This window comes from Aphelocoma coerulescens, chromosome 14 (genome assembly GCF_041296385.1).
Source record: "Aphelocoma coerulescens isolate FSJ_1873_10779 chromosome 14, UR_Acoe_1.0, whole genome shotgun sequence".
Classification (NCBI taxonomy): Eukaryota; Metazoa; Chordata; class Aves; order Passeriformes; family Corvidae; genus Aphelocoma; species Aphelocoma coerulescens.
In genome coordinates this window covers 13,354,413-13,367,337 of record NC_091028.1, presented here as the reverse complement: position 1 = coordinate 13,367,337, position 12,925 = coordinate 13,354,413, and the positions used below count along the sequence as shown (strand labels likewise).

The window sequence follows — 12,925 nt, the reverse complement described above, 5'->3', positions numbered from 1 at the left end:
ACTACTGAGCTGTTCATTACCAAAAAGTAAAATCCTACCTTCTCAAAATAAATATTTAATGCAGCAGGGTAAGCCTTTCCAAAGCAGCAGCTTTGCTTACAAGTCCCAGTTCACTTGACCTGCAAGCAAAATCACTAAAAAGGTTTAAGGGCTTTCCAAATTGCATTGAATGTGTTTTCTGGAAGGACTATTAAAAAACTGTGGGGAGAAAAAAGACATAATAGAGAAACAGGAAAATTATCAGGCTATTGTTGAATTATCCTTAGAATAGGAGTTAAGGCGATTTTTACAGAAAGAGCTCAGTGGTAGAATTGCCTAATAATGCTGGAGATAGACTTGTTTTCTGCCTCAGCAGCAGAAATATTTCCTTTCCCAGGCATTCCCTCAATAGAAACAGTAATATAATGGCAAATCAGATTTTCTTCCTTTCGATCTCTCTCCATTCAGAACTACAAAAGAGAAATAGCCTGTACCTGACTACAGAAACCTTTTAACTCTTGTGCTCTGAAGTGCACACAGCAAACTCAGAAAGAAACCAAGGAAAGAGCTCACTTAAACATTGTGATAGTATTCCAAATAGCCACCTGTCACCTGAGTATCAATGTGGGAGGAAGATACAGACAGTGACGTGTGGGGGAACTTAATTTATAAACTTGCTTGGATTCCAAAGACAAAGTCAGAATAATTACTTCTGATATTACAAGTTCATTCTCCAGAACAGTGAGAAACATGACATGTTATTTTCTTATGCTAATTGAAGCTGCCTGATGATGGGTGACACTGTTGGAGTGTTGTGGGATCAGAAGCCCAGCCTTGCTGGCAGAGGCACTGCTGGAGTCAACTTTGGAACACACAGAACCTGACAGCATCCTCAGCCCAAAACAAGGGGTCCACGAGGACCACGGAAAACTGCCCCTGTCCCCTGCTGATCTGTGCTCTTCTTGACTCTCACAGATACCGAGTGAGACCTTTTGGGTCTTGGCCAGAGATTTTATTCCAAGACCTATCAGATCAGGACAGTTGACTGCTTCTATTCTAAGCTCAAACTAGATCATGACCTAATCTAGACAAATCCTTGTAAAGAAGACAACCATGGTTTAAGCAAAGCATGGTAAATTTTACAATTAAAAAAACCCAACTTCACAAGTTTATTTAAAAATGCCTTTGGAGAACAGGCTTGAAAGCCATGAAAGATGGGACTTGCATAATAAAACAGGAAAAGCTTGTCTATTCCAAAGGTATTTTTGAAAAAAGAATGAGCCAGTGAGGTGCATGAAGGCTCCTAAGTTCACAAAAAGCCCATGACCAGTTTCAATGACCTTTGTATTACAGTTCAGTACAACAGCTCTGTAACCACCTAGTTATTTTACAAGTGAGGAAGGATGAATAACTCCTCTTTAGCATTCAGTCCATAATATAAAGGTAGGATGCAGTAACAGTTACTAAAAGCATGTCTTTTCCACGGATGCTTTAGATTTTCTCTTCTCTTTACATAACCACTCTGCTCCCTTTTAAGTGATGCAGCCCTAAGCTCTCAGTACATTCTCTGAACAGCTTTGACATCTTTCAAACTCTGAGATGGCAGGAAGAGCTGTCTGCCCTTATGTATATGCTGTTTGCAATAGCCTGGTTTACAGATGCAAATTATTAAGATAATGCTGAGAAATTTAATAAAACACTGGTTGATGCTCTTCCGTTTGATGTCCTACAGAACTCCTGTGGGATTCAATTAGAACCAGGTAAACGCATTCAAAGACAGAGTCTGGTTCCCTTGTCAAATACCTTCATGCTTGTACCCTCGATATTTCAGGCAGGTTCTAAAAGTCAAAGATTAATTTTCTGTTCTAATTACTTGTTGGATATAACAGACAAGCACTTTCCAAGTATTTATTAATCTGTGTGGCTTTGATCTAATACCCAAGAGCCATTTTATCTATGCTGTAATTTATTAACATACATAAATATACACTGATCTTTCATGTGGTTCACAATATTGCATCTAAACACAAAAGGCATTTTGAAGGAGAAAACTTCTCATTTCTCATTCATACTACGGAAGGAGCCATCACCCCCCTTTTATCTGGGCCAAAACACTGGGGGGTTCAAATTTTTGAATCTATTTCATCAACACACAAAAAGTCCTATTTTATAAAAATCATTATACCAGACTCCCACATTGTTTAAACAAGCAGCAGCATTTCATCAGTGACAGGGCTGCTTTTTAGAATAAGCATATTTTAAATATCCAAATCCATGCTATTTTAGGTTTTTTGAACCAATTAACATTAACAAAACAGTATAAAGAGCAATAAAGAGGAAGTAACAAATCCACAAGAATCAGGCCTGCATTAATGTATTATACTATACACATTTCCAAGTTTTAAGCCCTGTCAAGAATAATTGCCTTTGAATGCCCATTTCTCTGCTCTTTATCCTGTATCAGAATGCAGCAAACATCCTTTCAAGCTTACAAGTTAATTTCTTGCCTAGTGAATGCATTTTGTCAATTCAAACATGTTAACGGGACTTTTTTTTTAATGAAGTTACACATATTTTGAGGTTTTGTGCCAAGTTTTCTATACTGAACAATTTGGGCCTTTTCCAGCAATTTTCATTGATGATGCCTCTCTCTATGAGGAGTTAGAAGTCATCAATACAGAACCAGAACAAATTTATTATTAAAAAAAGGGCAAAACCAGTGTTCTCACTGGACTGGAGCTGGGTGACACAGCCAAGCAGACCTTGCCTTCGCTCCTTCCACGACTGAACACTCAACAAATTCAACCCACAAGTGAGAATCCTGTCCGGAATTTCAATTTTGTTTAGATATTTGCAGCTAAGGCATTGCAGCAAGGATTTATACTGGAAATCCAGCAAGAACCATCAAGGAAGGTCTCACCATCAAGCAGAGAATGAGGGCTGAGAGGAAACAACAAGTAGTGCTCCAAGAAGAGAAGGAAGAATTTCCCTTCTTAATAGCAAAGAAGGGACTGTTGTGTTTCACCACCAAATTCCCCATCAATTTAATACCCTGGCTTTATTAATAAAAGTAGGGAATTAACTTTGAATGGATACAGATTAAGGCAAATACCCGGAATTAGCATGAAACTCTTGCTGGCTAATATGTAATGAAGAATGCACAATTCCTTTAAACACAAGTAAGAAATACACCACATATTGTTTATACCAAACACAGTTGGGGACGTGAGCCTTTTGCCTGGGAAAACCATCTTCAAAGTAGCAACTGTTTTCCCAGCTGTGAATACTCTTTCCTGGGAAATCTATTCGTACCATTACAAAAATAATTTTCAAAGGAATGTAAAATTATTCAGCCTAATCTATGCACATCCATATTTCAGACATGATTCTGTACCTTCTTAGACATGTCTGTTTACAAAAGGCCTACTATTCTCTATAAACACTACATGGATGTCACAATTAAATTTACCCCTTTTTTAAATAAATAAATGTATGGTAATTTAATAAAATAATTTGAAGCAACTCTATCAATATTCTGATGAAGAAGTGTTAGCAGGAAACCAATGTTTCAGTCCCAGAACCAGCTGCCCTCAAAGTTTGTTGTTTTGTGGCTGGGCTTTTTTTTTTAATTTTCCTAATTTGAGAAATATTGCATAGATAAGAAAGCAGATTAACCAAGCAAGATGTCACACAGTAAACCATAAATGCCACATGGATTTAGAGGTTCATAATTATTTCCTATAACTATCATAAGGCCACCACACAGAGAGGCACTAGGAAGCCAGTGGACCAGCAAACTTGTCTCTTTGTGCAAGTAAAAAACCCCCAAGCAAATAACCCAAGAATAAACATTCAACTGAAAGGTAGCCCAAAGCAAAGAGAAATAGGCCCAATGTTTTAATTATAGACTGACAAAACGGAGCAGATTAACGAGAGCACAATAATATCCATCCTGACATTTAGCTTGGCCACTTTGAGAAATAGCTCCCACTCCCCCTTTATCACTGGGAAACTGCTTTCTGCTGATGTATCTTTCCATCAAGGCACAGGGGGAGATGGAGGGATGGGGGAAGATGAAAGATTATGTCATCTTCTCTTCATAACATGGACAAAACTCTATTTGCATGTTAAAGATACTTTAAAGCTGGTCAAAAAAACCCCAGTGTAAGACGAGACTCTTATTCTAGGAGGTTATGCTAAATAAAATTAACTTTTTGGAATTTTTTTCCTTTTTTTTTCCTCAATATTTACGATTTTTTTTTTTACATATTCCTTGAACAAAAAATCAATAACCCCAGATAACACTAATGCTTACGACAGAGGATTAAGCAAGCACAGCAAACCCAAACAATTGCAGGAAGAGTGGACAGTGGAATTGCAATGCAAACAGTTTCCAAAATATACTTTTAATGTGTATAAGATACAGTTAATATTGGTAGCCTGGTAATTAGAAGAAAATCCTACAACATCACACTAAGTTGTTAACTTCATGGCATTTTTTTAGGATGGGAAAATATAAACCAAGTTATTTTGATGGCTACAAGATAAGCTTCCCATTAATTAGAAAAATAAATTAAGGGAACAATAAAGGATTACTGAGTTTGTTTGCAAATCATCCACAACTCATTATTTCACGAACAGGCTTTGGGATGAATTAGTGGGTTGTCAAACAAATAAATACACTGTCTGATGACAGCTTTGCAGTATCTGCTGGATCAGTTTGCACCAATGTCTGGTTTGCATTCATTAAACATTCAAATTACTACCCCAGTTACCTGATTACAAGCAGCATTAGAGATCATATCAAAGTAGCATTCCTAGTTATTCCACCGAGCTCATGCCCAAGATGTTTATCTGCACAGCTTAAACATAATTTTATGGGGTTTTCCACTGCTACAACCAAACAGTGATTTTAAAGAATCTTTTTTTTTTTTGGTGGTTTGCTTTGCAGCTTAATAATTATATATTGTTCTTTATGATAACCTCCAAAAAGCCGAACAGAAAAACCCTTTCCTTACAAATTTTGCCATTTTCCATTTAGTAAACAGATCTTTCTGTTTGGGCACCTGCACACTCTGATGAAAGAAACACCATGAGCTACTTGTTTATTTGCCATTGTTTGTAGTATCTGTATGGAATCTCAAAAATTAAATTCCTTTCCCACTGATCCTGCCTGTAGCTGAGGAAAATGTTGATTCCTCCTCCTCCAACCACTTGCAACGCTGAAGATAACAAGAAAGTACCCACTGGTTGTATGAGCACTTCCTAAAGTACCCTTCAACCCAAGGGGATTTGATTTACAAAGATTGATCATCCCTTAGTCATTGTCATTTTCCTGGAAGTTACAGTGTTTACTAGACTAAATTGGGAAGGAACAGGAAATTAATATTGTTTTCCACGGATTACAAATTTTGAGTCTTGCCTAATAGATGCTCTGTTCTGAAAGAATTTCCTACTGTTCTGCAGAGAGCCAGCAGCTCTGCAAACAGCACTGCAGCAACAAGATCTGCCCGTAAACGACAAGATCCTTTGGACACAGTAAGGTCATTCTGGGCAGAACTCAAAAAGCCCTGGGAAACAAAGCAACCACACGTTGTTCCCTACCTACAGAGCTGCAACTGTCAGGACTGCTGTTCCAGTAAGCTTTGTGGCATTGAGGCAGCTGAAAGTAAGGCTGAAAAAAATCCATAAACAGAAGCAAAACAGGGGTAACTGCAAAGAAACACTTCTCAGGGTTCTGCTTCTTCAAGATGACACGTTAATGACACTGTAAATATTTTTTTTTTTCAGAGAACTGAAACAAAATTAACTTGTCAGAAAAGATCCATCAGGAAGTTGTTACCTAAGAAGCCAATATTCAGCTTCAAACCTCCAGGCTAGATGGCAGATTTTAAATCTCTTTTCTTCACCTATGTTACAGTTTGAAAGAAGAAACTTAAACATTCTGATAGTTCAACATATAAGTATGTTAGTAAACTATAAGAGTAATTAAAAGACATGTAAAACTAAAGTCCAGTGATTTAAAAAAAAATTCTGTTTAAAAAGTGGTATTATTTCAAGTAGGTAAATAGAACAGTAACATTAGGAAAATCCATCAGAAAAACCACAAGGCTGAATTAAGATCTAAAACTTAATTAAACTTTAAAACTCGGCTCCACTAGAGATGTCTTATTTAGAGCTGTGTGGTTCTAAGATCACTCATGAAAACATTCATATTGGTCTTGAATTGCTTATTGCTATTTAGTGTAAACAGAAGAAATTGAGTAGATGAAAATCAATAAAACATCAAGATTACTCTGAAAGGTCAAGTTGTTCCAAGGAAAAATGCCTTAGTCTAAGGCTGGTAAGAATTTTTGAAACAAAGTTCTTGAAGGAATGATCAGTGTACACTAAATCCAGTCACTTAAAACACACCTCAGCTTGCCTGCAGCTCTGTTACAAAATCAATTAGAGATTTGTATTTTCCACTTTGGAGATTAAACTTGCTGTACTGGAATTGAAAAAAAAAAAAAAAAGTCAATCACAGGAAAGTGACTTAATAAACCTATAAAACCTCCAGCCCACCAAACACTTTGACTTCTTCCTACCATATATGAGATTCCTTAGGAAAAACTGGAGCCTACCCATCCTTACTTTAAGAATGCCAGAAAGAGTTTTCTTTAATTCAGTTACTGCATTAAAAGCCAATCACAGCTCATCAGAATCCAGTCACCATAATTCAGGAATTCCTGTAGATCTAGCAAAATTCCAGCTTATTTTAAAGTAACAGAAATCAAACGAAAGAAAGTAAGGGTGCATAATAAACCCTCTCAGCAGTTGCCTTAATTTTTGTTCCAAATTTCTTACTTGGAACCATCCACACTGAGCACAGAGTTCCTCCTGATCTTCCTGTTCACACAGAGCAGTTTTACCTTGGTCTCTACTACCCTTTCCATGCTGACTGACAACGTTTGATGACCAAAAGCACTTTAAAGCATAAATGCCAGTGTGCCTTAACCAAGCATTCCCACAAAGCTGGGCGTACTTACACTGAGTTACAACCAAACTGCCAAGCAATTAACTTTCTTTAACCACTTCTAAAGTAAAATTGTTTAAGAGCTGCCTCACATTTTTCATTCTCAACAGTCATTTCAAACAAAAAAAAAGTGGTCTATTAACTTAGACTTTCCTGCTGTCAACAGTTACAGTTTATAAAGCTGATGCCAAGAAATGGCTTGTCATAGACCTTATATGGCATTCCCAAAAACTCACTATATACATGTTCAAGCCACCCACTGGCATCAACTTTTATGATTCCAAGAACTGTTGTGATTACTGGTGTTCCCTGAGAGTATTAAGGATTCTTCTTTCCATGACTATTTGCTCTTCCTTTCACAGTCCTACAGTCTGCACAGCCCACAAAACTCATTTGGGTGTTCTAAGAACTTAACATTGGACATCAGACGGTCCAAAGAGGCCCCACTTGCCAGGGGCTTGAAGCCCACCTGGAATGTTTGGCAGTTTTACATGAAGTTATACAGACTGTCACAGGCAGTAAAATTTTCATTTTGACATTTCGATTTCACACTGCTTTATTCTAGAAAATTATTTTCACTCAAATTCAACTTTAGCACTGCAAATCCACAGTTTATAATGCAAAGGGAAAGAGAAACATTCCCTCTTATTCAGCTATAAATGCAAAATTTCCTATTTTTGCTTTGACAAAGATGCAGTCTTTTCCTATTTAGGAACATTTATGCTGAGTTCAAAATTCAAAAATGTACAGACCTCTGAGTAGCTTCTGCCAATAGGCTGGCTTTTCTTATTTTAAGCTTCCCAATCTCTAAATGCAATACCTAGAGACACTTATGAATGCAAAATATCTTTAAATAGGTTCTTGCCAATAAGCTTAACTAAACTCTAACGACAAAATAAGTACTAATTTTTAGTTATACTATCTGCACTGACCTATACATCTCATGCTAAAGGAAGTAACAAGCAGTTTTCACATCTATTTTATGTTAGGCCAGGAAACACAAGAGAATTAAGACCATGGCTTCTTGAGGTGATCCTCAAGAATTCCTGAGGACAAAAACCTGCTTTCCCTCTCCACTTCTTGAACTGCTTTCCAGTTCTTTGATCCTCATTCCACAGTAACCACTAGAGAACAGCAGAATTGGATTGTCCTGTTTATGAATAATTTCCATCACAAAAAAAAAAAACAAACAAAAAAAAACCAAAAAAACCTTCCAGCTCCAAGTTTCCACTTAAGTAACAAATTGAGATTCCTAATTTCATTCTCATAAAACAATTGATAAAATGTTCAGCAATACAAAGGGACTGCTGACACCTTCTGGCCACTTGACATTCTTCCCAAAAACCAGGAGAATTTCCAAGAAAATATCTTTCATGCTTTCCCAGGCACTCAGGATCACATGAAGACTGAAGCTACACCGAGACTGCCATATGACAGCTCCTCACTTGGTTCACATTTCACCCACATCCATTCTCTGTCACAGGAACATCCAAAACAAACAGAGATCACCTCTCTGCCTGCCACGACTGTACCCAGATTTGGCTCCATTCCTCTTTTCCTTTTAGCTTTCACTCTAGGCATATTGCATCCAAGGAATCACTGCAACTGAATGCAACACTACACTCATGTTCAGAACAGAATCTGCAGCAACAACAAATCCATACTGTATTGAATTAAAGAGCCAAACCTGCAGCTTTTGCTTCTTCTTCTTTGGTTTAGTTTCCACTTCCAGCTCATCCTTTTGGGCCACATGTTGCTTCAGCTTTTTTCTTTTTTCTGCTTTCTTTTCTTTGTTTTCCACAATCATTTTCGGCATTCTAAAACGCTGTTCTGTAACAGAAACCACCAAACTGCAGTTAGAACCTTTTTTAATATTAAATTGCAGTCTCATATACAGACAGTTATACTATAATTACACTGGTATGGTAATTATTTGTGACTGCTTAACTGTGAAATGCACTGAAATTTGGTTCATTTTGGAGAATTTTCATGTAGTTAAGGCACTGTAAATCTCAAATGCCAGTCTCCTGTAGGAATTTCCACACCTTTTGTCCTCTGGGGCCCTGTTGTGGAAAATGCCTCAGGGACATATGAATTCCCCATACCTGAGGCAGTGGTTTCTGCAGGTGACAACACACCACATTCAAACTGTTTGATCAGCTGTAACACCAATGAGACTTCTCTCATCGCAAAATACATTCATGTGGCTATTAGTCATCTCGTTAATACACATCGGTGTGCACTCACAAGTAAGCCTATTGGATTACTAAAGGGATTTAAGCCACTACTTCTGTTTAAACTTCTGTTTAAATGCAGGGGGTTTTCTGTTTTCATATAGGTTAATGTGGTACAACTACGCTTGAAGAATTGTCTCATTAGCTTTAATTTTAGACTGACATACGGGTGAAGGAGTTGCAGAAAACACGGTTCTGAAACCGGGTCTAGTTGTAACTCCCTACTATTTCTTTGTGAGAAAATCTGATTTAAGTGGCTTTCCCCAGTTACCCCAACACTGTCACTTTCAGCGTCAGTTTCACTACACAGGCAACTGTCGTCTCAATCACAAATATTTACCGTGAAACACACTCTGAAATATAAAGCAACCCACAAACGCACGTGGGGAGGTTCCCAACACGGCAGAAGCTGCCACAGGAGGGGTTTGGCACCTCAGTGACACCGGAGCCACACCTGGCACGTGTCGGGCAGGGCCATGCCCCGGGCAGGAGGGCCCCCCAAGGCCAGCCCCTACCCCCGGCTCCCCTGCACAGGACCCGGCTCCGCTTCATAACCAGCTCGCCTGGATTCGCTTCCCGACACACGGACCCGGCTGCGCGTCCCAACACACCTGCCGGGTTCACATCCCAGCGCACACCCCCGGCTCCGCCGCAGCCCACTCAGCCACCGCCACGCATGTGGCGTGCCCGGGCCGGGCCGGGCCGGGCTTCCCCGCCCCTCCCGCAGCTCCGGGCGGGCAGGGGGACCCCCGGAGGAGCCGCCGCCACCCCGGGGGGCCCCAGGGCTGCGCCCCCCGCCCGTCCCCGCACGCACCTCCCGCAGCCGCCGCCTCGACACATTCAACTGAGCCCCACGCTGGCGCCGCCGCCCGCCCCCTGCCTCTCATTGGCTACGGGGACAGGATGGAGGCATCTGGTTGGCTCTCGGGCTGTCAATCAGCCCGCTGGCCAATAGGGAGCCCCGCTCGGAGTTAAAGCGCCCACCAGGAACACGTGTGCCGAGGAACGCTCTACCGGCTTCTGGCGGCGCGGGTGACGCCATCTTGCCGCGCCGAGATCCGCCTGCAGCTCCGCCCTTGTGCCTGGGAGATTCCCAAAATCGGGACCGTCCCCTGGCCTCACCGGGATCCCCTCTGACCGTGGCAGGGATCCACCTGCACCCTGCCTGCGATCCGCCATGGCCTGGCAGTGATCGTTCCGTGGCCTGGTAGGGACCCCCAGCGCCTGGCTGGGTTCACCCACGGCCTGACGGGGATCCCCGGGGCCTCACAGGATCCACCCACGGCCTGACGGGGATCCCCGGGGCCTCACAGGATCCACCCACGGCCTGACGGGGATCCCCAGGGCCTGGCAGCTCCCGCCCCGCACTGCGGGACACCCGGTGGAAGCCAGCCCGGCGCTCCGCGCACGATTCGGGTGCCGCTGGTCACAGCAGGGTGGCGTGGGGGCTGTGGCCGCTGCTGATGCACTGAGGTGTGGCTCTCTGGACAACGGCTGTGATCCCTTTGAGCCCGCAGATCCTAAAGGCCAGGTGCTAAAAGATGCTGAAGTCTGAGCCAGCGTTACCCGTGTCCCGATGGGGTCCGGTGGAATGCGTGGGAAGAAGCCAAGGGTGTGGTTTGACAGGACGAGAAAACACCTCCGAGGACAATTTCCAGGCACCAAGTTGGTTTCCATGCTTTCATTTTCTATAAATACCACGTGCACAAACTTTTCCACCTACTCTTGGTAATTTAAGGGCCAGAATTTTTGCCACAAACACACAGATAGATGACACATTTTTTTCAGGACAACCTGAGACAGAGTTGTTGCTTCCCTTAGCTTGGATCCCAGCAGCAGCTGAGATGCTGGATATGGGAGCAGGTGGTGCTGGCAAACAAGTCCCTGTACCATTGCAGGCGTTGATGGGAAGAGGTAGCTTCTGCTTTCCTCCTCTTCCACCTCCTCCCCACACTGAGGTGCCCTCCCATCCCCCTGCCATCGCTGCTGGGCTGGGAGAGCCTCTCTGCCCTGGTCTGTGTCCATGGAATCCCCTTCCCAAACCACCGGTGGGGTACATGGAACCAGTTAGAAATTATACACAAAAGATATAAAACGCATATAAAATACAGCAACGTGCTAGGGCTGAGTTAGGGCGTTGGCACACAGGATAAGCAGAGGGTGGTGGTACCTAAAACTGAAGTTGTAATTTAAGCTTTTGCTCCAATGTGGCTAGGGAAAGAATGTTCTCTATGTTTAGACTTCCTAAAATAAAGATTGTGTTATTGCATATCCTATTGTGACATCCTGTGGTTAAGCACAGTATTACAGATGCTGTCACATCACAATCTTGGCTGCATGATTGCAAAAAATTAGATTATATGAACATTGGAACTCATACCTATATTACATGTTCAGTTTGGCCACCTAGCTGTGATCTTCTCCAAAAAGACTTCTCTAGCATGAGAAATCACACTGGGTCAAACATTAATATGAGCTAGCACAGATACTTGTTCTGTGCTGGCCAGAAATGACATCTGTCCTTAGGACAGGCCTATGACTCAAGGCATTGATTGTTTACACGCTGTCCCTGTGAAGGTCCATAAATCCACACTTCCTCCTTAGGAAGCATTCCAACTCCAAGGATTAAACTGTTTAAAGAGAAGAGACACAACAGCCTTGGCACAACTGCAGTACCCCTCAAGGCTGTACGAAGCACGTGCATTAACTGCACTCCCATCTCTTACAGAATCAGCAAAGATTATTTTTCCCAGGTCAAGGAACTCGGCATCCTCTGCTCTGCAAAGTGCTCCTCCTCCCACCTCAGCAGCACTGGGCACTCACAGCTGCAGGGGATTGAAGGGGCTGCAATTACCCTCCAGTTAGTCCTAAGCCAGCACTCCAGCCCAGCAGCCCCAGCATGCGGAGGAATGGCTCCAATGACACATGAAATTGAGGTCCTGACCCCCTGACACCGTCAGTAAGCCCTGGCATTTTTCTCACAATTAGCTGGATGAGAGGCCTACTTAGATCCCATCTGGGGAATTAGCATTGTTCATTAACAGCACATTTCCATTTCATCAACCTACAGTATTTCAGGCCTCAAGCTAAGCAGCTGGATACTCATGCAGTTTTAAAGAGCCTGGAGAGCTGATGAGGATAATGGATGGAGCATTATCTGTTATGACTGCACTTGTTCAAGCTTTTCAGGAAGACAGCAAGAGCAGCCTCCCTAAACAATGCTGTGTTTTGGCCTTATTACATGAGACACTGTTAATGCTACTTTCTCTGGCTTCCTTTTCTCCCTGAAACCACAAGATATATCCCTGCAAATCTACATTTCTGTCTAAAAGAATAAATGTTGAAGAATTATACTGCACGTGCCTCTGTGAGCACTAGCCTTCAGACAGGGCCTGAAAAAAAAAGAGGGTATAGCTTTATAAATAAAGTTCTTCCAGTAACATTCAGAAACCAAGAGGAAGCTTATATAAACTCGCTTGATATTGATGTGAAGGATTGAGACATATGACACTAGCTTGTATTTCAGATTCTCATTTTGGGAGATTCCTAGTTCAGGCTTGGCCTGACCCAAGCAAAGCTGGCTGTATTTCATACCAGTTGTAATCTTCCTCCTACTACCATCCCCCAGTTTACTACATCAAATATTTTTCATGGTATTAAAGTTCTTATTCCAAATATAGGAACAAATAACATTGGC

General features: G+C 41.7%; 1 protein-coding gene across 3 annotated transcripts in view; it reads right to left on the bottom strand.

Annotated features, from left to right (window-relative positions):
• C14H7orf50 (chromosome 14 C7orf50 homolog) overlaps window positions 1–10,109 on the bottom strand; it is a 124,798-nt gene extending 114,689 nt beyond the window's left edge. Inside the window, exons 1-2 of one of the 3 annotated variants that reach the window (XM_069029663.1) lie at window positions 10,043–10,109; window positions 8,682–8,824 (exon numbers count right to left, since the gene is read on the bottom strand). In XM_069029663.1, the coding sequence (XP_068885764.1) occupies window positions 8,682–8,810 (129 nt within the window). In that variant the 5' untranslated portion in view covers window positions 8,811–8,824; window positions 10,043–10,109. Of the gene's footprint in view, window positions 1–8,681; window positions 8,825–9,839; window positions 10,006–10,042 lie in introns of those variants that run through there. The other 2 variants (XM_069029664.1, XM_069029666.1) reach the window with 2 other exon arrangements.
• Between the last annotated feature and the right edge of the window lie 2,816 nt (window positions 10,110–12,925).